Below are 27,875 nucleotides of genomic sequence, written 5' to 3' on the forward strand. Positions count from 1 at the left end.
AAATTTATTTCATGGCTTGATACATAATTCATTCCCTGTTAAGTTTTCAAGTATCAGAAAGTTTTTCAAGTGTGTTTCTAATTTAAATGTTTAACATGGACAGCGAGATTAAGTACAAATGTTGTTATTACCAGGTATGACATTTCTAGTGATAAGGAATTGTAGTTGACTTTATTATAGATACTTATTCATATTAAATAATAAGAAACTCTGTTATTACAAAAATTAATCCTTTACTACACAAGACTACACTTACTTGTAAATAAATTAGTATATATATTACATAAATCTGATAATACTTATTATTAACAATTCATTATTGATCTACATTAAAGCTCCAATGAGCAACACCACAAACATACCATACAATGTGCTATTGCTCTTTAACTAGCACAGATATTTTATTTTAAATAAAGTTTATAATTAAACATATGTAATATAAAATGCATTACTTTTTTTGACTATTAGCTGCACCTGACCTGGCTATACCTGACCAAACCTATTATAAACAAACAGAATATTCATAACAATGCAATATGAAATTTCTTAAATTTTTATCTACTATTGAAGCCAGCATTGTCTGTTTTAAAATTCTCTGTATTCTATTAGATCAATGTACTTTTTTATATAATTTTGACAGACAGCAAAATAAATAAACCAAAGCTCTACTATGCATAGATTTATTGTTGTAATGATACATGTTATTTATTTATGCATTACATCAAAATTTATTTTATCATAAACTAGTTTATTTAATATACATACTTAGACTTCAAGTTTTTTAAATAATGTAACTTATTTAGGTGTCTACGATATTCCAATTTTTTATTTGGTAAAAGAAATAATCAGTATAGTGGACATTCGACATCCGTTATTTCTTTGGTTAACATTATACCTCTTTTGGATAGTTTAGATAAAGAAGAAAGAATTAAGGCTTTGCGGGAAAAGTCTGAAATCATAAAGGTTTCAAAAATTGCCATCTTCAAGACTTTTCGTAGATTAAGAGGACAAGCTAATATAAAACCAGGAAAATATTTTTAGCAAGTAAAAAAGAGGATAACACTGCTTTTGAATATTTCAAGAATAAAAGCAATAAAGAGTAATAAATAATATTTTATTAGTTTCATTTACTTTCATTATTATATATCTATATTTAGCTGTTAAAATAACATTACCATAAACCTCAGTGATTTATAAGCGCAGATGTACATACTGTACATAATAAATACCACGATCTAACACATATATCTCTATCATATACACATTGTTACATCGAAGTTAGTCTGTGGTAAAAGTTGTCTAATATAATCTATTTCTTAAATTCGTGAGTTCTTTTTGTATAATCTATTAAGCTGAAAATATACTCTATAAAATGTTGCCATCTTGCAACTTTTGTTTGCATTGGAAAATGTAAATTGTAATCGCCATATTGGATTTTGTTGTGCATCGGTAGAAAACATTGTGAGCACGTGGATTGTTGGAATTAAATTATTCGGCGAAAATTTTAAGTACATTTATATATTTGCTTATTTTAGAAGTACACTTATTTATTTTATACCAAATATTTTAACATCATCACTCATCTATCAAAGTAAGTACCATATTTTATTTACCGGCATCATTCCACGTTTGGACCACGGTTCATTCTAATAGTAGGTCGCGATGACGAGACTTCATAGAGTTAATCTCAACTTAAATTAATTTATGTTTAGTAACATATCACATCCATACCATAAGTGTGACGAATATATGGCACGTTGAATGTTCTATATTGACATTTCGTTAATTGCGTAACCTTTCGTTTTTTAAGTTCGTACTAATGCTTACGTGTTGTTCGTGAAGGTTTCTCAGACCACATTGCTCGTGACCTAAACCGGACAACGTTTACGTAGCCAACGTAGGTAATAACACAAGCACATGGTCAACAAAAAATCCTAATTAGACCAGCTATTTTCTGTTTTTGATTTATGTTGAGGTAAAAGTGCAGTATTCATAAGCGATCCATGTAAATAGCACCGTATGTTCTAACCGATGTTGTATTTATTGTGGTTATTATCTACACGCGTTATTAAACTTTGGTCTAATAACTTATAAATTATATATTGCTACTATTTCCACAGTATGGCTGCGGTATGTAACATTTTTTTTAATTATTTATTTTTATACAAAATGTGTTTTTGCTACATATATATGGTTTTTGTTTAATTACTTTAATCCATACTGATGGTAAAAGGCAACCAGATCTTTACCTAAATTGAACTTTTATTCATAGGCTTCTTTATCAATTTAATCTGGCCTACATTCGCTAAAAACTCTGAATGATAAACATTAATCTTATAGAAACATTTCGTTTTTATTTATTGTCTTATCAATTTTTATCATTTCGGTTGTCTGTTTTTAATTGTGTGGAAGTTAAGAATTATTAAGTGATATACATTTAAATAGTTCCTTATTAAAACTCAGATGAAAATGAGTACAATGATAAGATTCTTTTATATCTTCAATTAGAGTTTTTTTGTTATAGTTGTTACGTAAAAGTGGCTCTTTACAATGGCACCTTGTCGTCAATTGCTTATGTGGTCAGTGCCATCAATAGCTGTCTTGTTAGGAATCTTTTGGTTCAAGAAAAAGAGAGAATATGCAAAATCTGACCCAGGTGGAAGAGAAAGAATAAAAAGTCTTCAAGAAGAACTAGCAGAAGCATTGAGTGCTGAAGCTGAAATTAGAAGATTATCTCCCCTGGGAAAGGCTGACCGTTCCCTCATAAAATCAGCTCCTATTGATATTATTCCTAATGGTACTGGCTCACAAAGATCTTCTCTTGAATTAACAGATGAAGAAGTTGATTTGGAGATTGAAAAGATTATAAGAAAAAAGTCAATTGACAAAGAAAAGAAAATGTCTGTAGGTAGAGATAACTTTATGGAAAGTGTAAAGGTGAAGGAGAATCCTTGTGTTAAAAAAGAAGTACAGTGTGATATATACTCATCTTTCAGAATAGATATGACTTGTGAAAGCAGAGGAAACTTGTGTTCTACCAAAATAAATGAAGATTGTGGAACCTCAATTGCAATGGAAAATGATCATGATGAAGTATCTGTCATCAATTCTCAGGTCAATCCCTCTAAACTTGAAATCTTCCCATCTCAAAGCAATCTATCTGAAAATACACCAGATAATAAATCTGAGGATGTAACTGCAACCAACAATGAAACTGAAGAATCTAGAAGTAGAGAGGAACAAATGGATGAACAAGATACATATTCAGACTCACAGCCAAGAAGAATTTCTGAACGAGATTCAGCAAACCATAGTCCGGTAGACCCCATGCTAGCAAGTCCATCTATGTGTCACTTTTCCGATGATCATAGTGAGGTAAGCCAATCCAGTTAAGATTATGTTAATTAAAAATGTATGTTGGTCTTATATTTCTTGTGTTATAAATTTTTAAACCGTTTTTTTAAATATTTCTAGGGTTCTAGTGACAGCGGTAAAGGATGTTCAGAGGCCGCTAGCCCTCCTCCAACTAACATGAATATTATACCTTCTGAGGCTGGTTTGAGAATACACCAGTTCTTAATACCTACATCATTAGTGGGTCTTTTAATAGGAAAATGTGGTTCATTTGTGACATGCATCAAAGCAAAAACTGGTGCAACAGTATATGTAAGGAGACATCCAGAATTATCTAAACAGAAAATTTGTGCAATTGAAGGTAAATATAACTTATTTAAATAATACTTTTTTATCACTTATAATCATATACAATATCATAAGTGATAATTGCTTTTCAAATTTTAGGTACGCAGAGCGAAATTGAAGCAGCATTAGAAATGATTAAAGATAAATTCCCAGAAAAGAGATTCCCAAACTTTACCACACAGGAGATCAGTGCAGAATTATATCAACGATTGGCACCCTTAGTACCAGAGTACCTTCAAGTGAGCCATTAACAAAAAAGATATCCATTTTAGTTTGTCTATAACAAATTAACAAATTGTGCCTCATAATTTGTTGTCTAGGTTATGTTGGATAATTTCTAACTTATGTGTATAAAATCATCTAACCAGGTTCAAAGCAAAGCACCTTAAAAAACTACACCAAGAATAAGTAGACATTTTAGTAGAAAAATTGGCTTTATCATAATTTAGTTTTAATATAGGAACTTGCAATTGGGCAAAATATTAAATGAACTCCTCAACTGCAGTTGCAGCTAGTGGAGTCTGTCAACAACGACACCATCCTGACGTGTCTCGTGAGCGCGGGGCACTTCTTCCTGCAGCAGCCGCTTCACCCCACTTTCCCCTCGCTGCACGTGCTGCATCGCCTCATGGTCGACACCTACCAGAACCCGGACGTACCAACATTGCCGCGCCCGGTGAAAGGTACTGACCTTACATATCAGAATAACTCGCTTTACTCTCGCAACTCAACCTCGTTTTAACGTTTTTCGTTTTCGTTCCCAATATCACTCACTTTTAGCAACATTTTTATTGTATTTGCCAATTTAATTTACTAGTTTTTTCTTCTCAAATACATGATACTTACTACCATATAATGCATGGTACCTGCGAATATTGTTGCATAGAATTTTAACAGAAGTATTTAATTACATCACCTAAAAAATAAATTAATTAACTAGATGTTATTATATACATAGATCATTTTGATGCTAATAATTTTTAATAATTATTTTCTTCCTGTAGACTAAACATACACAAAATGGCATTATAGGTTTGACCTATAAAATGTTATCTGTGTTCTTCTGTTTGGTACATACTTTATTGAGATTGAGGTCAAGGTTATTTGAATTCCAAAACATACTTTGACACCAAAAGTTTTAAAATAAGCTACGCTAAATAATGACGATAGAATAGAATGCCTATTTTTCAATTGCTTATAAAAATCATATCAACCGTCTTATAATATCTAATAATTTAATTCATTGCATGACTAACCAATTAATTTAATGAAAATATAATTTTAAAAGTGCAATAAAACGAATTATATGGTAGATACGTGAATTGTAAAAAAACTTTATTAAATATTATAAATAACACACGCTTTTTTTGTTATTGTTTCTTTCATAATTTACTATATATTTGTATAAGTCTCGGCCCCAAGCTTGATTTTGATTGAGATTATAAAGAAGATTTTGCGTAGTGTACAAAATTATTTCTTGGCATTTTTATTTGCTGGGATTTTAACCGACTGATTATTGAAACTAAGATAAAAGATCTAAATATCTTCGATATATTGATATTTGATATAGTACAATATTTTATACCTGCAACTGTAACAAACAAGCCATTTTATATGGAGTATTTACAAACAACTTACTTTTACTGGTTTGTAAGAGAAGTTGTGAAACGCAAGTTGATTGAAAACTACTTTCACATATCTCATGTAATGTTAATCACTAGATTAAGACCTAGAGCAATTCATTGATTTATTTTGTCATTTAATGAGTATTTAATGTTAATATAAGTACTTCTTTCTCTGCTCATCACCACTATTTTTGACACATTTAACGTTGAACGTTGGATGCGTTTCTTTTTCGATTTTACTCTCGAATAACAAATGATGGATTAATTGCAGTTGCTTAAGATTTCTATGAAAAAAATAATATAATGACACCTATTTACTTTTACGTATTGTTTCTTTATTCTGCTTCAATAAGTCTCGAATCTTCCCAAGACTATCATGTACCATTATATTAAACGAAGGCTTGTCATAGCCTTTCTTGACGTTCATATGAAATTCTAGTTCTAATTATGATGTTTCATCCAGAGGGTTCAATTTGTGCGGCGCCGACTGAAAACAACTGGTACCGCGCCCAAGTCCTGTCGACGTCTGAAGAAACCGAGACATCTGTAGTGAAGTTGGTCGATTACGGCGGTTACCTTACCGTCGACAACGACCAGCTTAAACAGATCCGCTCAGACTTCATGACGGTGCCTTTCCAGGCCACTGAGGCTCTCCTTGCGTTCGTTAAACCCGCGAACAATGGTAAGCTACGTTATATTGGCACTTCAAAGATAATGTCTTATCTTTGAACTTTATTTAGTGCATCAAAATCTAGTGATATATATATTATATAAACCTGATTGATCGGAAAGCTTCAAGTATAGGATTAAGGACTCGGAATTTATTTCTTTCTGTGATAATTTTAGTCTGACATTATTTTGTTTTTTTTATTATTTCTAGTGGCTTTTTATTTTATATTTTTGTTTTTTTTTATTATTTCTAGTGGCTTTTTATTTTATATTTTTGTTTTTTTTTTAGAGCCAGATTGGAGTAGCGAGGCACTTCGGATAATGGCGGGTCTGACAGCGGGGCAGATGTTACACGCGCAGGTCGCTGGTTACGACGAGACTGGACTGCCCTTAGTACATCTTTACCTTACGCTCAACCCACAGGTAAGCTTATTTCTTACTTATGAACGTCCCTCGGTTAGTCATCGCTTCAAAATAGATAAATCTACATAAATATATACATTCTTTTATTATATCATTATATGATTGGTTCATGTAAACAAATCCTATCAAGTCAAAATATCGCAAATTTCATACATGAAAATATACACCCATATTAGTCCACATAAGTTAATATACATGTATATCCAATGTTTTTTTGTATATATAGCCAGTCAATTATTCTTTCTTCTGCAATATATTCGGCAAAGAATATTCTTACTCTTCTAAGTTATTGAGGAGAGTTAGTCTAGTGCATTCGAATCACAGCTGTACCAATGTTTTTATATATGCACTTGCGCACACTCTTAATAGTTCGGTGACGGAAAATATTGTGAGGAAACCTGGGCATGAAATATATTAAAACATAGTTACAGAAATCTAGACACCATAAGGCCCCTTTCTATTTAATATGCTTATGTTGAAGTGCCACTTGTTTTTTTAATTGTCAAATTTCAAAATTCAACAAACAAAGAATATGTTTAGTTATAAAGAAAGCCAGGAAATAAAAACAAATTAAATCATAAACTCTTGAATTTATGGCAACCGTATTTAGTTTCGCTGTCGTTTTAACGAAAATAGTTTTCAATTTCAATTAACATTGGATAAAAGTAATTTTACTTTGTTTCTTTCCTTTTTTTTGTTACTACGGATTCGATATTGAAAATAAATTCATAAAGTTACTAAATTATTAATAAATTCATTGTATTGTTGCTAAATGAGTAAGCTATTCTTAATAATTTATTCTCACTCTAATAAAAACAAGTATGTATTTATAACAATAGCTTTCGAAGCAGTTCCATGTGTAGACATGTTTTTACACACGTGTTTATGGATATGTCTTTCAATTAAAAGTATAATTTGACCAATAAAAATCCCATTTAAATCTGCTAAGTATAGTTAAAGATAAGAAATAAATAGAATGCGGAAGAGTTTGATTCGTTCACGTGCCGAATAAATGTTGGTGACGCATCATCAACAAATACAAAGTCCAAAAGTTATGTATAATTTTTTTCATTATTAACCCCATTGAAATTTTAACAGAATGAATGTTTAATTTCTAAACATAATCAATATATTTTTCTTTTTCCATTCATGCATAAAATTAACACATAAATAAAAACATTGTATAGAAACCGGCATGCCTCGGACCTAAATTTTATTGAATTAGGTGACTTATAAATCTATGATTTATTGTTCAGCATTATGTTAAGCTTTTTATTTTATGGGCGTGAAAACAATACAAATTCACACACACTTATTATCGCGTTATATACGTTGCAGTCAGTAAACTAAAAAACTCATCCTGAATATTTCAGCAAGTGATATACCTGAACCGTGAGCTGGTGGAGCGCGGGCTGGCAGAGTGGGATGCGCCGGCCGACTCGTGAGCATCCTTCGCATCTCTCGCCGTAGTATCATAAGACAAGTAGTTCTACTAGAAGAGCGCTCGACCGTTTGGTAACTACTTCTCTTACCATACTATGCTCCCTTCGAGGAGTCTAGTTCGCTTCCGGCGCACCCGTCGCCCTGAGTTCCTCCGTCGGTAAGTATGGCGCCGTTTTCAAACATTAATCAAAATTAGTTCACTCAAATATTGCCGTTATGAAACATCCGCATTTGATATTTTGAGTTCCGAATTTTAGTTAATGTTTCAATATTGCGCCGGTAGATTTAAAATTAACGTAATGCTCGGTGACGTCACACTGATCGAACTGAGATACCGTATGTTAGTTTGTTTTGACTTGTTTTGTTACATTTAACTGTAATACCCCAGGATAACGTTATCCTAACTATTTTACTTACAAATAAGTATGTTATTCCGAACTTCAATATCTTACGGAAGAACTTTAATTTTAAACGATGACAAATTGTCTCCTAGTGTTAAGAAGTTATTCTGCGACTGTTTAGATTCATTGAAATATATCGGATCGTATTTAACGTATTTAGCGGCGTATAAATTAGTTGGTCAGGATGCTCATTATAATATGTGGTAGCACTGCCTTCTGCATTTGACTAAGCGAGTGCCGTATTACCGTCATTGCGTCACAGTATATGACATTGGCGATCATTGCCTTGAATCGTGCCTTTCAGCGTTAATTAGTTTCCGGTAATGTCTAGAGCTAACTTTGGTGTTTTAACCCATTACAAGTTGACCATGCAAGTTATATTTAGTTCATGATCGCGGTTATACTTTATCGCTGTGTGTGTTAAATTGGATGTGAGATAGATATATTTTTACACTCGTATGCTTTTTGTAAATTGTATAAATTGTAGAATACAAAGTTGATTAAAATAAGAGTACAATATAACGTTGTGTGGTTGCTTCGTGTGTTGATGAATTCTTGTACGTCGGCAGTATCGCTACATTGATTTGTCAAACTTGATTCTCATAGCAGTTAAAAACTTGCATTTCAAGCACTCAATTACCTGTCCTTGCTGACTTTTCTTTTTGGTTTCACAATACTATCTTATAACTGCCATAGTCAAGGATTCGATAGTAATTATTTAATTTATAATGAGCATGTTGATGTCCTGACTTAGAATAAAAGTGTACATACTAGAAAATTTAAGTAGTTACTGTTTACGAAAGTTTGAAATTTGTGTTCTCTATATATTTCAGTATTTGATGTGTTTGGATATAGATGTTTAGTGATTTATTTTTGAAACTGCGATTGCGTAGTTACTCGTTAACATCGTCGTAGTTCGTCGGCTATTTCTTAAAACTTAATGTAGTGACTTGGTATAATGCAACTAAATAAATTGACCTCATTCACTTCTAAAATGTGACGTATTATAAAGACGTTGGAGTGAAACGGTTGATGTTACATAGCAGGCTATCGGTTTGCATTTTGTTGAAGTCCTTTTTTGTATATAAACTAATATATTTGCGGTTAAATCAATAAATTATCGTTTTAAAAATTATACTGTTGTTTTACTTCCCGAAAACCCTAACATAAGCACAAATGTTTAATTTAACTTCTCAATGGTGGACTATTTTTACCCAACTGCTAAAGGCAGCTAGTTCCAGTCTCGTAGAGATTTAGACTCGAGACGTATATGAAAGTCATAGTTGCAACTCGGGAGTTCAAGAGTGTTAGTTATAAGAAAATTCAATGTAATAGCAAAATAAATTAAGTCTATGCTATGGCCCGGGATGTTGTTCTTAATCTCAGTTTTCAGAAAAGTCCACGAGAAAATATTTGTTCATGTGTAATCTTATCATCATTTTCGTATGGTGAAGGAAAGACACTAGTTAATATTAAAATAAATCAACAAGCTAAAATGAATTGGTTTATTATATATATATAAAAGTCAATATTAGAACCTTATATACTACTATTTCCCAGTCCACTTATCTAAATAGCAATTATTCAACACACAACTTTAACAAAGAATACAATTTCAACACTTCGTTAGGACGAAAATGTTTAATATGTCCATTAATTTATCCTTTAATACAAAAATCTATTTTTTTATTATACATTAAAACATTGCGTGACTTTAGTTTATTATTTTATTTAGTTCTTTGAACGATTATTTTCTACTAAAAATTACTTTGTCAAAAAATATGGTAAGCACATGTTTATTATAAAAATACGTAATTTATTTTGTAATAAGGAAGCGCATTGGTTTTATATCCAAAGGTCATCTATTGTATAAGATGCTTATATTATTAATCGCTCAACGAAAATATATCAAGCACAATCAAGGTCATCATTTTAATTTAATTTTGCAGATAGCACAACGCTTTGTAATATTTAATCATTAACATAACGACCTGACAACTGTTTCCAAAGCTAGATTAGCTTTTAATATTTTTCAAATAGGAATCACTAATAACGAAAAAAAAAAAATAATCGCATAAGGATGGCAATTGTAAATGTCGAATTCAAAGTTTATTTTTACAAAGTTATCTGAATAACTTAGTAAAAATACCCTGATTATAGAAATATAAGTCTAATCATAAATAATAAAAACATCACGATAACCCCACCGCATTAGCATCTCACTAACTACAGTTTTTCATTCACATTTGATTCAGGTTAATTGAGCTAAATTCTTTTTCCTTAACTCCACACGTCAGCGGAATATTTCTTCATGGACTCGAGTTTCTTGAGGAACTGCGTGGCCTCACTTTCCGAGCGGCCTCCCTTTTCGACGATGGCCTTCGTCACGATATTGCGCACGTCCACTGCCATGTTCTTTGCGTCACTAAAAATTATTCAATAAAATTTTATGCATATTTGTACAAATTAATATTTATAAAAATCTATGGCTATTCTCTTGAATACTTATTTAAATTTTTGTATATGAAAAATAAAATAAGTTTGTTTCTATTTTTATTAATATGAAGCAAAGATTATAAAGCATTAATTAACAGTATGTTATGGTTATAAAATCATTAAACTGTAACCAAATTTCACGTCACAACTGTGTCAGAGTTCATATAAATGTGATAAAATGCATTTTAATCGCGTTAAGAATATTCTTAATTGTGTGATACACGTGTTAATGCTATGTAATAAAGTGTGATTATTATGTATGCTCTAATTCCATAATAATCATCATGATTTGGCAAATTCAAGTGTATCTATTTAGCGATTAGGAATAAATCATTACGTAAAATTTAAATAATAAATTTCCAACTACAAAGAAATATTTTGTACGCCCTATCGATGCGTTAGAGTCGTCAATATAACAGACCATAGAACTTTGTTGGACTAGACACATTTTTAGATCTGTTTCTTGTTTACATAAACTTAGGGTAAAATTCAAAGACGCGATTTAACATAAACTTAGCTAAATGACTCTAGATGTCAAAATTACATACCCTAGTTTCTACATATTATGGGTAATATTAATTAAGTTAAAGCGCGAACTATTTAAAATGTTATGTCAAAGTTCATGTGAGTTTTAAAGACAAGCAAATTAAACGGCTTTTAGATAGAATTGTTTAAAATCTTGATATGGTAGCTACATTATTACATACACATTACTAATAATATTTTACATTTAGAGATTTACTTGCGATATTTCAAAAAACAGCTGTGGCCTAAACTAAGTTAAGGAGTGGCGTGGACACAAAAAATCAATAGTTTGAAATATATATCTTCAGAACACTATTATTAGACTTACCCGCAAATATAGAAGTGTCCGTTTCGTTTCCCGATGACGTCCCAAATTTGATCTAAATTGTTCTCCAACAAATGTGTTACGTAAACTTTCTTCTCTTGATCCCGAGAGAACGCTACGTTAAGGGTCACGTCACCATTTTTCTCATACTCCTCCAATTCCTGTAATGAATTATTAATTTAAAACACATTTCAATACAATTAATCGGTTATGTATATTAAAACATGATATTCAAATTTTCCTTTTTAAAGCATTCATCAATATGGATAAACAGTTGTGAATTAGTATAAAATTATACAAAGTTTAATAGAAACCTCTTTGCTTAACGAATTTCTACAAATATGATAACCAGAATTTCCTTTATTCAGGATAACTCTTAACTTGTTGTCTAATGATTGCTGATACGGGGTGCAAGATTTTACTCAATTTCGATATAGTTATTTTTTAGTGATGGCGCGAAATAAGTCACTAAACTAATGCTATTCTCTAATGAGATATTATTACCTCTCTATAGATGTAGTCTTGGTCACGATTCCGACAACCGAAGTAAAGTATGGTGCTGCCCACTTCTTTGCCATTTTTACGGGCGATGGCGCGCTCTTGAAGGAATCCACGGAATGGTGCCAAACCAGTACCAGGACCCACCATCAAAATTGGTGTCTGTGTTTGTAGCGGTAGTCTAAAAATAAAAACATGCTTCATTTATCTAACATGGATGACAATTTGAATGAAATGTAAGATTTTGTAGGGAAAGCAGGCTCCAGAACTTGTGGAGTTGTTGAAATTAATTATTTTAATAAGTGCCACCATATACACAAACATATCCTATTTCATATAATACTTGTTTTTGTCTACAATCTATTCATAAAATACCCAGAATGTGTAACAATAATGGACACAAATCTCATTTTTTACTATAAAACTTCGTTCATCTATAGTAATACAGAAAGATTTTTCTATTATTATTTCAAAAGTACGTGAATTGTCTTTATCGCTAATAAAGCGATTCTAGATACACTTATACGCACAATAATTTTACCTTGATGGCCATTTTACTACTACGCAACTACATTTTTTAACAATTTAATTATATTCATTCCTATATATTAAACGCTACATAAATTTAAGCCGAGGAAAAGCTTAACCCAAACATTTAATCTATTTGTGAAACGTGAAAACCACTTTTAGTGCGTCATAATACCGGGACATGAGTAAATAACTGTTAATGTTGCCATTGTGAGGCGCGTGTGGGCCAATTACCTCTATTTAAGGCAGATGTTATATGCTTAGAAGGTCGGCTACAAGGTCATATACATTACAATATTGAATGTAGAGGAGCTTGTTGCTTTTTATGGATAAAGTCACTTCGTGTCACGTCCTTTTATCGAGAAAATACGAGCTATATAATATGTTATAACTGAATTAACCCCAGCTAGTAGTATGTAAATTCGGACTCCATAAAGAGGCCGCTAAACGAAATAATCACTGCAATCAAGATGGATACGATATAACGACCGTCAAAACATGACTAAGTATTAATTTGAGTGCATCATAAAATACACTTTAGGTCAAAGCAATAGAGACACTTTCAACTCACGAGAATTCAAAGTAATATAATAAGTAAAGTTAAAGTGATCATTTAAGTCTTGGCTTGTGTTTTCAAAATTATATACTTATATGTAACATATAAAATGAAAACCTAAACCACAATATTGTTAATATCATATTAAATTATTTACAACTTATAATATATTAAGTTAATGTTGTAAATTTAAGAACAGGCTTGAATTTACAGCTGTGCTTATTAGGGCATGTTATGCATGATGTATATGCGGGCAGTAACCTACAAAAGTAATACAACTATAGACAAGAGCCTGTATATGCTAACTGTGTACACAAGACTAAAATTATATACTAGTAATGTTATATTATTATGATAGGTTTATCATTCCATGTCATAGTTACAAAAATAATTATCAGTGTCTTGTGATTGTCAACTGTCGTTCGTCTGTTGTTACCATGCAATATGAAGAAAAGAAAAACAAGTGACGACTACTCACACGCGTACTGTAAAGAGGACTCCAGCCTCCAAATAGATTTAATTAACTCGATTGCTTTTATTAATGATGTAATAGTCTGCGAATAGCCATGCAATATTAATGTTGGGTCAAAACGGCCGCACATACAGTGGAAGCATTTAGATTTGGTCGAAGGTTACACTTGTAAAACTCACCGTTATAGATTTGGCAGAATGTGGCCGTACCAAACTGAAGATAGGGAGAAAATATGGCCCAAGATAGCATTTAATTTAAACAACTTGTATTACAAGCCTTATTTAAGTAAACTTCTAAATTATTAATCGTGATAATTGTTAAATAAAAAAATACAGTACAGAATAAGATAATTAAGAATTTAAGTTTTTGTACCAGCGCATACGACGCCATATTGTCATGACACGTATTATCTTAACTACTTTTTTTATATCTGCTTAATTACTATTGGACAAGGTTATTCAACTTATTACTGAAAACACGCCAGAGGTAACATTTACGGATAATCGGGTATAAATAAAAAAAAATGCTTATAAAATGAGTAATCTCGAGATTTTGTTAAGTATAATTTAAATGACGCTAACGAACTCTATTTAAATAAAAAAATAATTGTATCTTTTTTATAGAATGTAATTGTCGGTTGACCTTGAATCTTCTGGGAAAATCCATTTTAGTAACAAATTCAACCAGTTATCAAGATAAGATTATAATTTTAAGTTAATACTTTTAAATAATTTTAACAAAAGCCAATAACATGAAGATACAAATAAATTTGTTGTAACAGTAATCTTAATTACAGGTTAAGAAACTATGTTTATATCATTTGGTGTAAGAAAGAAAGTATGTACAATTAAATTTAAAATTGCATAATTATTATTTAAAAAAAACAATCAATGGTAGTAAGGTTTCAAAGTAACCCATAACCCTTCAAAGTATAGGAGTGAATTCAGTATAAAAAAATAGTAATATCTTACCGGAATTGAGACTTTCTGATGTATACTGGAACTCTTGGCAATGGTTCTCCAGACAGGGGCTTGTGTTCTGCCAGCCAAGTGGTCGCCACACCCTTATTGACCCGTCCTGTAGCCGTTTTATACTGCACCACTACAGCTGTTATGTGCACCGTCTCTGGGTGCAGCTGTAAATAACACAATCTTTTTATAAGGTACAGCACAAGGTATTTACATACCATAAGTATAAATTCTCATTAAAAATTAGTTTAAAAAAACTGTAAGAAATAAGGATGTTATAATGTACTTACATTGAGTAAAATATATAGCAAAAAAAAGTTTAAAATAATAGCTATAAAACAATACTTACTTTTGGGCTTGAGGATATAGAATAATATCTTGGTTGCAGTCGAGGTAACAATTCACAAATGTGGTCAAGAGATGGTCTACATGATTTAATATCCTCCAAAATATGCACAATATGTCTGCATGCATCTGCTACAAATGACTGGTATAATGCTTTACCCTCTGGAGAGTTAGTGGCCATAAGGAGTAGTTTTTTCTTGTCCTAAAGAGGTGAATTTATTACTATTAATTTATTTTAGATACATGGTATTATAATATATGAATTTTTTGACATTAGTAAAGTTAATTGTTTAAGTCATCATTCTTGAATAAACTAAAAGGGTTTAAGGTTATCCTTTAAGTAAATAATATATAATAAAAAGTGAACTATGTTAGTTATTAAAAGTATATACAATTACACTTTTAATAAATCAAAATCTCATAATTAATTGCATTTTACCTCTTCATCTGTACAATATTCCACAAGTTCTCTGAGAATGTGTGTTCGAGGTAGAGCTGTTATCTCTATGTAGTGTGAAAGGGCTGTGCGGTATGATGTAGGACAAGGGAATGGATGCTTTTTAGAACTCTCTTGATCTGTATTGACCAAGGAAAACACATCATCTAATTTGGCACCAGTTAATTCTCCCAGCCTATTGACTAAGTTTACATCATTTGTAGGATACACTGCCACATGATCACCTGATAAAAAAGTTACCTTTTGATATTAATTAAATTACAAATTTAATGTCTAAATTTCAATGATTAAGGAAGATGAATAATTTATAAATAGTAATTCAGTTTAATTATAAAGAAATATACTCAAAATCATTGGTTCATATAGGTAACACAATGTACACTTATGAATGTCAACTAAAGCGAACATTAAGAAATTGCTAATATTGTGTATTTATTCCATGAGCAATTTTAATTTAGTTCAAGTTTTTTATGATGATGACAGATAAATAGAATAATTAAAAAACCTTATTTTATTAAGTAAGGTTATAATTAATTCAATATTATCACTTGTTATAAAATGTAGAAAATATACATACCAGCTTCATACCTCATCTTGGAATCTGATATATCTAACTCAACATGAAGACATGATCTATCTCCACCTTTATGTAATTCCCTATTAACTTTGATCTGAGCCAAGAATGGATTCTTAGCATCAAATGGTCTGAAAATGATAAATCAAAAATGATTTTCTTATATTTTTTTAATGTTTGTATTAATAACATGTCATTAGATTTGATTTATTAAAGAAAAAAACACTATCACATTGTAAATCTTCATAGCTTGTATTACACATTAAAAGAAACTAAATACATTTAAAACTTATAATACTTACGGCCTTTGCATTTCCAATGAATGCAATCGAGACATTTCTCCCTTAAAGACATCATTTGGTGAAATATCTCCAGATGAATGATTGATCAAACTAAATTGTCTTGTTAACTCTTCTTCCCCAGTACTCTCAATATTAAACTTCTCACATACAGATGGCCAGAACTTTTCTTTCCATGTAATAAAATCATCTTCAATGCTAAAAAACATCAACATTACTATTTCTGGACTTCAAAGCTAACAAAGCAACATAATTACATTTTCAAATACATTTGTAAAGACAAACTAAATACAGTTAACAAAGCACTATTATTTTACTAATGCTTCATATATATTATAGGAGGTCTATAATAGAATGAATGTTCTAAACTTATAAGTTATACCAGTGCAATTAAACAATTAACATTTAAAATAAAACTATCAACTTACTTTGCATCATCATCACCCATTCCCAATTCATATACTCGTGTTGCACCAAGTTCTTCAAGACGCTTGTCTAAATAGATAGCAACTGCATTGTAGTGTTCATATGTTTTGTTTCCAAGGCCAAACACCTAAAATATAAAAATATTTAAACTATATATATTCTTTAAAGTAATATTAAATAAAATTTGATAACATTGAATCAATTACCAATTATTATGGACTTCGTACCATGTGTTTTAGTTTCGGGATTAGACAGTTTCTATCGACTTGTATCTTATTTAAAATGTACCAAGGTATTCTTAGATTATGTTTGCAAGTGTTTGCACATACGGCTAACATTTTAAAAACACAAGAGCAAATAAGATTTACCCTGTTATGTTTCAATAAGACCTTGCTCTTGTTTAGTTTGTTGAGAAAATAATTCAAATTCAAACAGTTTCACGTTTTTAATTGATATTTGGTTTATCAAATTATATTAATGTCGTTTTTTTCGTAAAGTTGACAAAACTACTCATTGTACAGCAACTAATGACACTTGACTATTAACAAGCAACTGATAGACCGTTGAAAACAGAATGACAACTGAGTACTGGCTGACGTAAACGAACGAATGAACTAAAGTGAAGTTTTGACGGTCAGTGGTAAAATGTGTATTTATACACAAATCATTTTTTACAAGTTACTTCTTCTTTCGATTTATATTATTAATTTCGATATGTATTTCTTAACAACCAACACATTTTCTTAATATCACCAACATATGTATGTTACTTTTCTTCTACGTAGCTATCTGCTAGGCTCGACTGGCGTGACTGATTTATATGAATGTTTACTGCTGGAGCTTGATAGTTAATCTAAACGTACTTACAATAAATGAAGTTAGTGATCTTATCTAGAACAACAGACTTGACTTGATAACATTATATCAGTAATTATATAGATGTCTATTTACTTGAAATCTACAATCGTTGTAAACTCCCTTGGAAAACTAGTTATGCAATTTGGCTATTTTATGTCAATATAAAATGAATTACGCAATGATTTACGTTCTTATATGTTTAAATATGCAAATTGTACTAGGGAATCAGGCGGGTCGCGGCTGGCGTACGTGATCACAACATATTTATTATACATGTAAGGCGAACTTAACAACGTGCGTGTAATTTTTTTAAATAGCGGACCATTGACGCTCTTATAAAACACAGTGGAATTAAAATCCGAAGTTTTAACTAAATTTTTAAAGACTACAATAAATATTTATCGACACATTAGAATATTGCTTAATACTTACAGCATAGTTTACTCCAGTTAAATCTGGATCTCCATTCTTTAGCCATTCATAAAACTCCATGGCGTTGTCCGTGGGATCTCCTTCACCATAAGTTGCCATACAGAACACAGCTAAAGAATTTTGTATATCTTTTAGCTTTGCAAGTTCTTCCTGGAGATTACAATAAATATAATTATACTACATAATTATTTGTTTTCTTTATTATTTCCGTAACTAAAAATAGTTACAAACCATATCGCATTCTTCTGGATCAGCAACCATTCCCTTCAGTTTGTACCGTATTCCCTCTTTGGCCAGTCTGCCCGCAAATTCTTCACCAGTGCCAGTCTGTGACCCGTAAAATACAACTAGACTTCTCCCAGAGGACTGAAGCTTGGTAATAAACGAATTTTCTGTTACTTCTATTGTTGCTGCAGGTCTATAAAAATCATTACTTTTATATGCATTATCTATTGTTATATTTATGAAATTGTTATTGTTAATTTATGAACTACACGTGTAATCTAAGCAACATTGTTATATAACTTGGTTCTAGGTATTTTACTACATTTGTTTTACTGACACATCCTTATTTCATTTCATCAATTCACATTTAATATATTTGTAGCCATGATCTAAATTTTCCCTACGTAAAACAGGAACCGTTACATGCATTTTAACAATAGAATTATTTATACTTTTTAATATTATCTCTATCTGTTACCGATGAATAATTTATACATTGATGCTATGAGCATAGAATATCAACACTTTCGAAATAGGTTATATTCATGTTTAAATATAGAACTTTTTAAATAATTTTAACCGATGTTGTAATTATATTTATAATGGTCAGTGTTATTTTATTACAGATTCATGTACAACTATTGTACGTTCTTTAAACAACTACTATGAATTACGTACCCCAACTTATAAGGCTTTTAGAATTTAATCTTTTCATGTAAGAATTTAATATGATGTGTAATATTTTCTGATAATTTTTCTATGTTCACAAACGCAAGTAAAAAACTTAATACATACGCAACGCCTTTATGTAAATTTAACGTCATTATTATGCTATTGTTTTATTGATTTTTTAATTAAAGATCACTGTCAAAGGTTCTTTGATAATATGGACAGTATTTATTCCTTGCCAATCGTGTGGAATTCATAGAAAACTTTGTTTAATTTTTTTCAACACAAACTTTGATTAAAATAAGTAAGTTTGATCTGATAACGTAAAATAATAAGTAAAAAACAGGCCAATGATTGATTTTTCTCTTACAAGGCGGTACAAATAAATTTGAAAATTATTTTAAAAAATATTATGTATTCTAATTATAATGAGTGAAGTAACATCTGTCAATGAATCCATATATTATAGGGATATATTATCTGTTTAGATAATAATGGCACACGCATAAAATAAATGACAACCATTCATTGGCTGCTGTAAAATAAAAAAAAGTATTGTCTTTGATTACATAAACACTAATATAATCAAATCGTTTTGAAACATTTCTACCATTATTGTTGCGAATTACTCGCATGGATTTAAAATATTCCATTACAAACGCCTGAGAAACTAACCAAACGTGATTGTGGCCTTGTTCGAGTGAACTACCGAGCATCTACCTCGTTTGACTGCTGTTTGTGACGTATTAAGTAGGTATTTCCTTATGTATACTTTCCGTAACCGGAGAGTAGTGTCTAACTGACTGGTCCTTGACTATTCGAACGAAGTGGAAGGAACTGGTACTGACGAGCTCCACCCTTGTCCTCATAGCAACGAACGTTGCTAAGTCGCAAGATGCCATTGATATGCACCCTTTATGCTAAAAATGCTCGGCTAGAAAGCTGGAGACCCAAGGGGATAATTTTTCGGAGAGCCCATATGCTGAAAGCTTCTTTCGAAGCTCGAGCTATATACGTATTTGATGACGTAGCCTCCCCATTGGATGATTTCCGTAATCATGCTCCCTGTGCAGGGTAGAACAGAGAGCTGACAGAAATTCCCTTGGAATTACCGTGCTGCAAACTTCGCTATCAGAGCCGAGCCAGTCAACATGAATCTGTTGCCATTTGGATGTGCTTAATTTCGGCATTGCCGCTCCGGGAAAACAAAACGCGATTACAATTAGATGAACCTATTACCTAACATAATAATTTGTCCACGCAGGTTTTCTGTAAGACAGTGTTACTGCCCCGGACATTTGGGTGAAGAAGCCTGAAAACACTAAGTAGGTAGGTCCTTTTTCACTAGTGAAATAACCTCAGTAACAGGATAATTCACCATGTTATGGGTTTATGTAAAATTCATTCCAAAAAGTGTTTTACCCTATAACCTATACAATAAGATGTTATTTAAATGAAAGCTACTTATTCTTAGACACAAAGTATGCAATAAAACTCACAAAAATAATTTTAATAATTTTATAAATAATCTTTAAAATTTCAGCTGCTCATATAACTAGAAGATAAGATTAATTTTATCATTCTTTATAATACTAAACAAACTATGCATTGAAATTTTATTTTCCTAGACTATATATTATACGAATGTGGTATAATATAATATATAGTATAATATAATATACGGACTGCGTAATTATTTCTGGACTTTGGACTGTAAGTCAATAAAGGTGAAATGACATATACATTAACTTATTTATGACAAAAAATATGGTTGTGACATAATTGATCTGACCCTAGTCCCTAGGGAGCCCCTGTGTTGTAGGTAACTAGATTACAATTATTCCGTGGTAGACGATGCCTGTTTAAAACAAAACAATCAAAAATTCCTTGCGCGAATGAGTATTTGCATGGTTGTGTGTGTTTTTTTTTATAAAATAGGGGGCAAACGGGCAGGAGGCTCACCTGATGTTAAGTGATACCGCCGCCCATGGACACTCTCAATGCCAGAGGGCTCGCGAGAGCGTTGCCGGCCTTTTAAGAATTTGTACGCTCTTTTCTTGAAGGACCCTAAGTCGAATTGGTTCGGAAATACTTCAGTGGGCAGCTGGTTCCACATAGCGGTGGTGCGCGGCAAAAATTGCCTTGAAAAACGCTCAGTCGTGGAACGTCGGACGTCGAGGTGATACGGGTGGAATTTTGTATTTTGCCTCGACGAATGCTCCGATGCTGAAACTCAGCTGCAGGTATTAATCCGAACAACTCCTCTGAACACTCTCCATGGTAAATGCGGTAGAAGATGCAGAGTGACCCCACATCTCTACGCAACGCCAAAGGATCGAGCCGCTCAGAGAGGGATTGGTCATCGACGATTCAAACCGCTCTTCGTTGGATACGGTCAAGTGGAAGGAGCTGGTACTGGGGAGCCCCCGCCCAGAGGTGAGAACAGTATTCCATGTGGGGCCGTATTTGCGCTTTATAGAGTTGCAAGCGGTGGCCCGGAGTGAAGTACCGTCTCGCCTTGCTGAGCACACCAAGCTTTTTGGAGGCTAATTTAGCCTTTCCCTCCAAATGACCGCGAAACTGAACGTCGTTCGATATGTCAACGCCAAGTATTCCGATGCTGGCTGTGGCTTCAAGAAGAGTGTTTTCGAAAAGAGGAGTAGCGACAAAGGGTATTTTTTTCGCGGAAAACGCGCAAACTTGTGTCTTGGGGTTAAATTGGACTAGGTTTAGTCTACCCCAGTCCGAGACTCCACGTAGTAGAGTTTCGACTTCAGACACAAGTTTGTTCCGGTACTCATCGACAACTGCCCGAGAAATACCTGCCCGGCCAGTGTAAAGAGTATCCCCAGTGCTGTAGTCCGCATAGCAATGAATGTTGCTAAGTTGCAACATGTCATTGATATGCAGAAGAAACAGGGTCGGGGACAGAACACAGCCTTGTGGGACCCCAGCATTCACGGGTTTAAGGTCGGAACATGCTCCGTCGACGACGACCTTGATGCTCCGATCGGCCAGAAAGCTGGAGATCCAGTCGCATAATTTCTCAGGAAGCCCGTAGGCTGGAAGCTTCGAGAGCAGTGCTTTGTGCCACACCCAATCAAAGGCTTTCGCTATGTCCAAACTAACCGCTAGTGCCTCCCCCTTGGACTCAATTGCCTCTGCCCATCTATGAGTAAGGTATACTAGAAGGTCACCAGCCGAACGCCCACGACGAAAGCCGTACTGATAATCGCTAATCAGCTGGTGGCCCTCTAGATACCTCAAGAGCTGGCCATTAATAATGGATTCCATTATTTTGGAGAACAAGGAGGTTATAGCTATTGGGCGATAGTTGGACGGATCAGAGCGATCGCCTTTTTTAGGGATCGGATGTATCGAAGCGGTCTTCCAGCACTTCGGGACAGTGCCGAGCGAGTACAGGTACCGGAAAAGGCGAGTCAGGACCGGAGCCAACTCACGAGTACAAGTACGCAGCACAATTGGAGGGATACCATCCGGCCCGCTCGACTTATGAATGTCCAAGGAAGATAGTGCTCTGCGTTCACGTTGCCGGAATGTGATTTCCGGCATTGAGTTATCACACCGCGAAATCGCCGGTGGTGATCTCCCCCGGTCATCCAAAGTCGAGTTGGACGCGAAGAGACAGCCCAAGAGGTCGGCCTTCTCCTTCGCAGTGTGGGCGAGCGAGTCATCCTCTCTGTGCAGCGGTGGTATCGATGGCTGACAAAAATTCCCTTGTACAGCTTTGGCGAGAGACCAGAAGGCTCGGGTCCCCGAAGGGAGTTGGCCCAATCTCTCGCCAAATCTGGCGATGTGCTCCGACTTTGCCTTAGCGATTTCCCGTTTGAAGGACCTGGAGGCTGAGTTATATGCTTTTTTATGTTCGCTGGTATTGGCATCACGAGATATCGCCGCTTCCGCCCATGCATTAAAGCATTCTCGCTTTCAACGCGATGCCGCCTTGCAAGAACGCTTAAACCAGGGCTGTGACTTGCCACCGATCGGCACCGCAGAGAATGGAATAAAAAGTTCCATGCCCTGTAGAACCACTTCGGCGACAGAGGCAGCGACGGAATCTGGAGCTTCCGACGAAAATCACATAGGCCCCCAAGGGTAGGACGAAAAGAAAGACCGCATCCCATCCCAATCTGCTGACCGATAGTGCCAAATACGACGACAACCCGAAAAACGGGGCCGAGGAGGGCGAGTAGTAGGCACAGTACTCCGGACCACACAATGATCCGATGAACCTAATGGCGGGTCAACAGAGACTTGATAGGTCTCCGGATGTGAGGTCAGCAGAAGGTCCAACAGAGAGGGTTTATGACCATCCACATCTGGTATTCGCGTAATCAAAGGGACCATTTGTGACAGGTCGTAAGCTAAAGCAAAGTCGTGAAAGGATCTTCCCGCGTAATCGGTGGTTTCCGAACCGAGCCAATCGGCATGGTGAGCGTTAAAATCGCCAAGTATCACGATTTCAGCGGTAGGAACCCCTTCGAGCAGGGAATCTGTAGCCATTTGGATGTGCTCAATGAGTCGCTCAGTTTCGGTATTTCCGCTATGGGACCTATACAGGCATGCGTAGAATCGCGGATGGTCATCGCAGTCTACGCGCAGCCAGAGGCTAGATAGGTCCCTTCCTTCAAGCGACCCGAGGCGACGAGAACAGATATCCTCTCTGACGTACACGCAAACTCCCGCCCGCGGCACAAATGAATGTTCCAATTTGTACCCCGGGTAGGAGAGGTAGGAAGTATCAGCCGGGGAGGATATCTGAGTCTCAGTAAGGAAGAATAAGGCCGGCTTCGCAGTTTCGAGGTGAAAGTGAACCGCGTTAAGATTAGAATTGGTAAAGTCCACTGAGAGCGTGGAAGGGGATGAGAGGTAAATTCTTCCGTTTGCCCCGAGATCGAAACCTATAGTTTTTTGAGCAGTTTTTGCCCACCCCAGAATACGAAGGGCAGCCTGTGCATCAACCACCGAATACTGATTGTTCCGAGGATGGACGCTCAGAGGGGGATTCTCCACAGCGGAAACGTGTGGTACCTCCCCTGGGGTAAGCTCTGTTTAAACTGCATCTTCATATTCTGGGGGGGAATTGATGGTGTGCACTCAGTATTTGAGAGTGTGGCTGATAGTTGTTACAATAAGCGTACGCTGTGTCTGTGTAGTTTTTGGAACCTCAAAGTCATGTTAAAATATGTAGTAGGACCTGTGCAGAATTTAAATTAAAATCGGCTATGGTAATTTTTATGCGTTTTATGATTTGTGTTTTGTATCTGGATAGTTCTGGACTATCTTAGAATCCATAGAACGGGAGATATTATTATAAAATTGACAGTCCGTTGTGTCCGTATTTATTAGTCCATGGAGTTTGTGATAATTCTTATACAGATTCAGTTTACTCTGAATACATCATTTAAATATCTGAAATCGACCTTAGAACGTCCTTTACGTTCCTGGTGCCTGGTTTTTGCTAAATATATTATCAACATTTATTTACAAAAAGGTTTTATTATATTAAATTACATACAAATACCTATTCCGCAAAATATTTTATTTTCCTTAACGTGACGCATTAGAGAATTAATTTCGTCAATCTGTACATTATAGGAAAATCAATTTCAGGAGTAATACGTAAGTAAATGGTCAAATGGTAATATGAATTACTCTTACGTACAGACTAAATTAAAAATATTTTTTTTTTCATAAATCGTTAGATTATCATCTCAAAAATATGTCTGTAAATATTCAAAACGCAGTTATCATTATTTATATATTAAAAACTAATTTAAGTGTTTCGCCTCAACTCGGCGCTTGAGTGCTATTGAAGTCTGTAACTGAGCGCTTGATTCTCGGTACCTGTGTTTACACTCTTGGGGTCTAATGTATGGTCGAACCGGATCAGCAGATGTTTCCAAAATCTTTTGTTTCCCAATTCTAGGTATACAACCACTTTATAGTTACCATAAAATACTTAAAACCAGTGTTGCCGTTATTTTAGTTCGGTTCAGTATGCTTCTGGCATTCGTTCAGTGCGGAAATTAAGAATAAAAAAAAAGTGAAATAAAAATGCAGTCTTGTCCTAAAAATACAAGAATAGACTCGTAGTCACAAAACCACGAAAAAGAACGTTCCATGGAAATCAACACTAATAACGATGAAGATACGGAACCGCAGAGTATAAGTGCGAAAAAACTCTCTGCTGACAAAGATGATGTCCATTACAGGGCGCTTCGAGGCTATCGGTTTATCGAGTTTATTATATATGCTTGAAAGATGTTTAGGTGGTCACACTCAGAATGCAAATGAAAGTTATAATTCTGAAGAACTGACTGAAGATCGTAGAAATTAGTGCTTTTATAACTACAGGGTCAATAATGGATTTAACTAAATCTTACGAGTTATGAACTCATTGCAAATAGATATTGTACGCATGTATGCATGTCCTACAATGAAAAAGTCGATGAGCAAAGGGTGAGTCGAGAAAATCGCCGTAAATCTTTGACGACCAAACAAGCTCGTCAAGCATGTCTACAGGAGCTTGCAAAGAAAAACGAGTTCTATGAACGCACCGATGGACTTCTATATGGCCCTGGAATCGCTGATTAATCGGTAAGCCACTGTAATCATATAGTTTCTGTGTGTCAAAACTTTAAACGCGTTTTTCTCGAAACGACTTTTTTTTAATTTGCGGGCGGGATAACTCATAAAGTTCTCAACCGATTCGAATGAAATTTTTTACACGTCTACTTAAATATTCAAAAAAAAAATCAAAAATTAACCCTGAGGTGAAAAATTATTTCTGAGGTGTGCCAATATCGTTTTTTTTTTTACTTCTTTTTGGTTTAACTAGAAGATATATGTTTTATAAACACGTACAAACTATTTTTTTTTAATTTCAGACCGTACGAGAAGTGAGAACGCGGCCATTTTGAAAAAAAAATATTTTTTTTTACTTGTACTTTAATATATAATAAATAACCCTACAAAATTTCAAAATGATTCAGTTATTCCTACCCAGTTTAAAATGACCTTAAAAACGGTAAAAATTAAGCCAGTAGAAGGAATTAAAAACATAACCTTTAAAATTTTCGGTACCTGATTTTGGGATAAAAACATGTGTTTCAAAATCATTTATCTTTTTCTTTTCTTAAAAGGGAATCTCTAGTCAAAAGCAAATTTATATATTTAAATAGGTTAAGTATATTTTACGTAGTACAAGACTACGCTTGTATCGTGACCGTTAAGGATGTCGATGTTAAATGTGAATGACTATATACCACGTTCCCTTTATACGTCAATGTGGTAAGGTAATAAGAGATAAATTAATGCGTAACCTGTTTAAATAATTCAACAAGTTAAATATTGTAAATAATTCTGATAAAGAATTAGACTGATTAAGTTTTTATGAATTAGTATGAATAACCAACAACTTCAGTGGATCTTCATAGAAATAAGGTCTCCCTTATATTACTAAAAATCTGAATAAAACGTACATTGATGGCACGTTTAAATCAATACCTACTAACTTCAAAGACGATACAGGTCATTGACTTCTTGAACTTGTAACGCTTTAGAGTCTGTCGAAGTTAAAATATATCATTAGACATAATTATTTCTTAATTGGAAATGTAGTTAATTGGTAAATCATGATTAGGTCATGTATAGGTTACTAATGTGATGGTTGATATAGATCATTATTTGAAAGTGCACATACCTAAGTAATTTATTTGTTTAGTACAAGTACACAAATGTTGAGTTTGTTTCACATGTGGTAGTAAATATTCAATTGTATTGTTAAAACTAAATAGATATAATAAAAGTGTGACTACTTGTACTTGTAAAAGACAATAATTATTCAGTCAAGTGTCCTTTTTAAGTGCATCGTTATCAATGAATTAAAGTAATTATTTTATAGTTGTTTTTACCTTTAACAGATACTTCGTTACACGTCCTCTATTTCTATTGGAAGAGAAAAATATACGTGTAACTTGATTTCTCAGGCTTGAAGCTTGCTTTAATTGCGTAATCTCAAAACATTTTGTATCATTTTTAAGATATAGTAAACAGTCAATACGTTTTAGGGACGTAGGTATGTTATTTCGAGTGCATAAATGCAGTTTTCGAAATCTAGATAATTTGAATCATTATTGTAATAAAATGTTGTGTTTAAAATGTTTTTGAATATACTTACTGAATTGAATATTTGCTTAGTAACAAGTCGTCCTTCTTATTGTCTTTTCTAGAACTATAGAGCCACCAAACTGCCGCCCCAAATAAAATGAGGAGCATTATTATGTCGAATGTGCTAAATAGCGATCCACTCACTGCAGCGGCGGCCGCGGCTTCTTTTATTAAAATATCCTGTGTGTTCTCCGACATGTTTAAAAAGTTTGTTATAGTTTGTATAAATTTAATTTCACTTGTTAGCACACAAGGTCACCCGTTGACGTTAACTTAACACGAAACAAGTACGCGATATTGGTACCTAGTAGGTACTAAATCATATTCACGACTTTTCGGTTCCATCAACCATAAATAACTGGAGAATAAAGTGACGTGTTTCGTCCCCGACTCCTTTTAGCACCTCTGATCACTGTCAAATGTCGTGTAGTTTGTGGTATCAGTAACCACTGTGCATCTGACGATGGTGACGTAGTGCAGAATGTACAGCCGACAACGCAACTTGCGAGCGCCACGGCAGAATGTAAAACGCGAACTGATGTCTGCGGAGTGCGGAATGCGGACCGCGAAGTGCGAAGTACGAACTGCGAACATCCGGGTGGTTTAATATGAATGAAGACTGGCGAACGATGAACGAAACTATGCTAAAAATGTAGAGCCACAAATAATTATTGTCAATCGAAGCAGCTGCCTGCTTATGATTATAATACATGACGTGTCTGTTTACACAATGCATATTTTATTTTTATCCCTAATACTATGTATT

General features: G+C 33.8%; 2 protein-coding genes across 4 annotated transcripts; one reads left to right on the forward strand and one right to left on the reverse strand.

The window, feature by feature from the left end:
• Positions 1 to 1,425: 1,425 nt before the first annotated feature.
• On the forward strand, positions 1,426 to 9,398 carry LOC123710559 (A-kinase anchor protein 1, mitochondrial). Of its 2 annotated transcripts, none has more exons than XM_045662535.1 (8): positions 1,426 to 1,591; positions 2,525 to 3,375; positions 3,475 to 3,715; positions 3,802 to 3,941; positions 4,208 to 4,385; positions 5,791 to 6,009; positions 6,286 to 6,419; positions 7,793 to 9,398. In XM_045662535.1, the coding sequence occupies exons 2-8, from the start codon at positions 2,551 to 2,553 to the stop codon at positions 7,862 to 7,864; spliced, it is 1,809 nt and encodes a 602-aa protein (XP_045518491.1). In that variant the 5' UTR covers positions 1,426 to 1,591; positions 2,525 to 2,550; the 3' UTR covers positions 7,865 to 9,398. The 2 variants fall into 2 exon arrangements, with proteins under 2 accessions (XP_045518491.1, XP_045518492.1); XM_045662536.1 differs by lacking the exon at positions 1,426 to 1,591 and adding an exon at positions 1,636 to 2,130.
• A 356-nt stretch (positions 9,399 to 9,754) lies between these two features.
• LOC123710558 (NADPH--cytochrome P450 reductase) lies at positions 9,755 to 27,670 on the reverse strand. 2 transcript variants are annotated; one of them, XM_045662533.1, is made up of 12 exons: positions 27,120 to 27,670; positions 18,254 to 18,440; positions 18,023 to 18,172; positions 16,735 to 16,859; positions 16,310 to 16,504; positions 16,011 to 16,138; positions 15,416 to 15,657; positions 14,981 to 15,178; positions 14,635 to 14,798; positions 12,114 to 12,288; positions 11,613 to 11,770; positions 9,755 to 10,688 (listed from the first exon to the last, which is right to left on the reverse strand). In XM_045662533.1, exons 1-12 carry the CDS (start codon positions 27,305 to 27,307, stop codon positions 10,544 to 10,546), a joined length of 2,055 nt encoding a protein of 684 aa, XP_045518489.1. In that variant the 5' UTR covers positions 27,308 to 27,670; the 3' UTR covers positions 9,755 to 10,543. The 2 variants fall into 2 exon arrangements, with proteins under 2 accessions (XP_045518489.1, XP_045518490.1); XM_045662534.1 differs by lacking the exons at positions 18,023 to 18,172; positions 18,254 to 18,440; positions 27,120 to 27,670 and adding an exon at positions 16,960 to 17,231.
• Positions 27,671 to 27,875: the final 205 nt, after the last annotated feature.

The sequence above is a fragment of the Pieris brassicae genome, chromosome 6 (assembly GCF_905147105.1).
Source record: "Pieris brassicae chromosome 6, ilPieBrab1.1, whole genome shotgun sequence".
NCBI classification, from domain to species: domain Eukaryota; kingdom Metazoa; phylum Arthropoda; class Insecta; order Lepidoptera; family Pieridae; genus Pieris; species Pieris brassicae.

Bases quoted from the DNA above. Each gene is read 5' to 3' on its own strand.
- LOC123710559 (XM_045662535.1), top strand. From the start codon at position 2,551: ATGGCACCTTGTCGTCAATTGCTTATGTGGTCAGTGCCATCAATAGCT. The intron at 3,942-4,207 runs GTGAGCCATTAA...CCTCAACTGCAG, and splicing joins TAGTACCAGAGTACCTTCAA to TTGCAGCTAGTGGAGTCTGT. The intron at 6,010-6,285 runs GTAAGCTACGTT...TTTTTTTTTTAG, and splicing joins CGTTAAACCCGCGAACAATG to AGCCAGATTGGAGTAGCGAG.
- LOC123710558 (XM_045662533.1), bottom strand. From the start codon at position 27,307: ATGTCGGAGAACACACAGGATATTTTAATAAAAGAAGCCGCGGCCGCC. The intron at 16,505-16,734 runs GTAAGTTGATAG...GATGTTTTTTAG, and splicing joins ATGGGTGATGATGATGCAAA to CATTGAAGATGATTTTATTA. The intron at 15,658-16,010 runs GTATGTATATTT...CTTTTTTATCAG, and splicing joins CAAGATGAGGTATGAAGCTG to GTGATCATGTGGCAGTGTAT.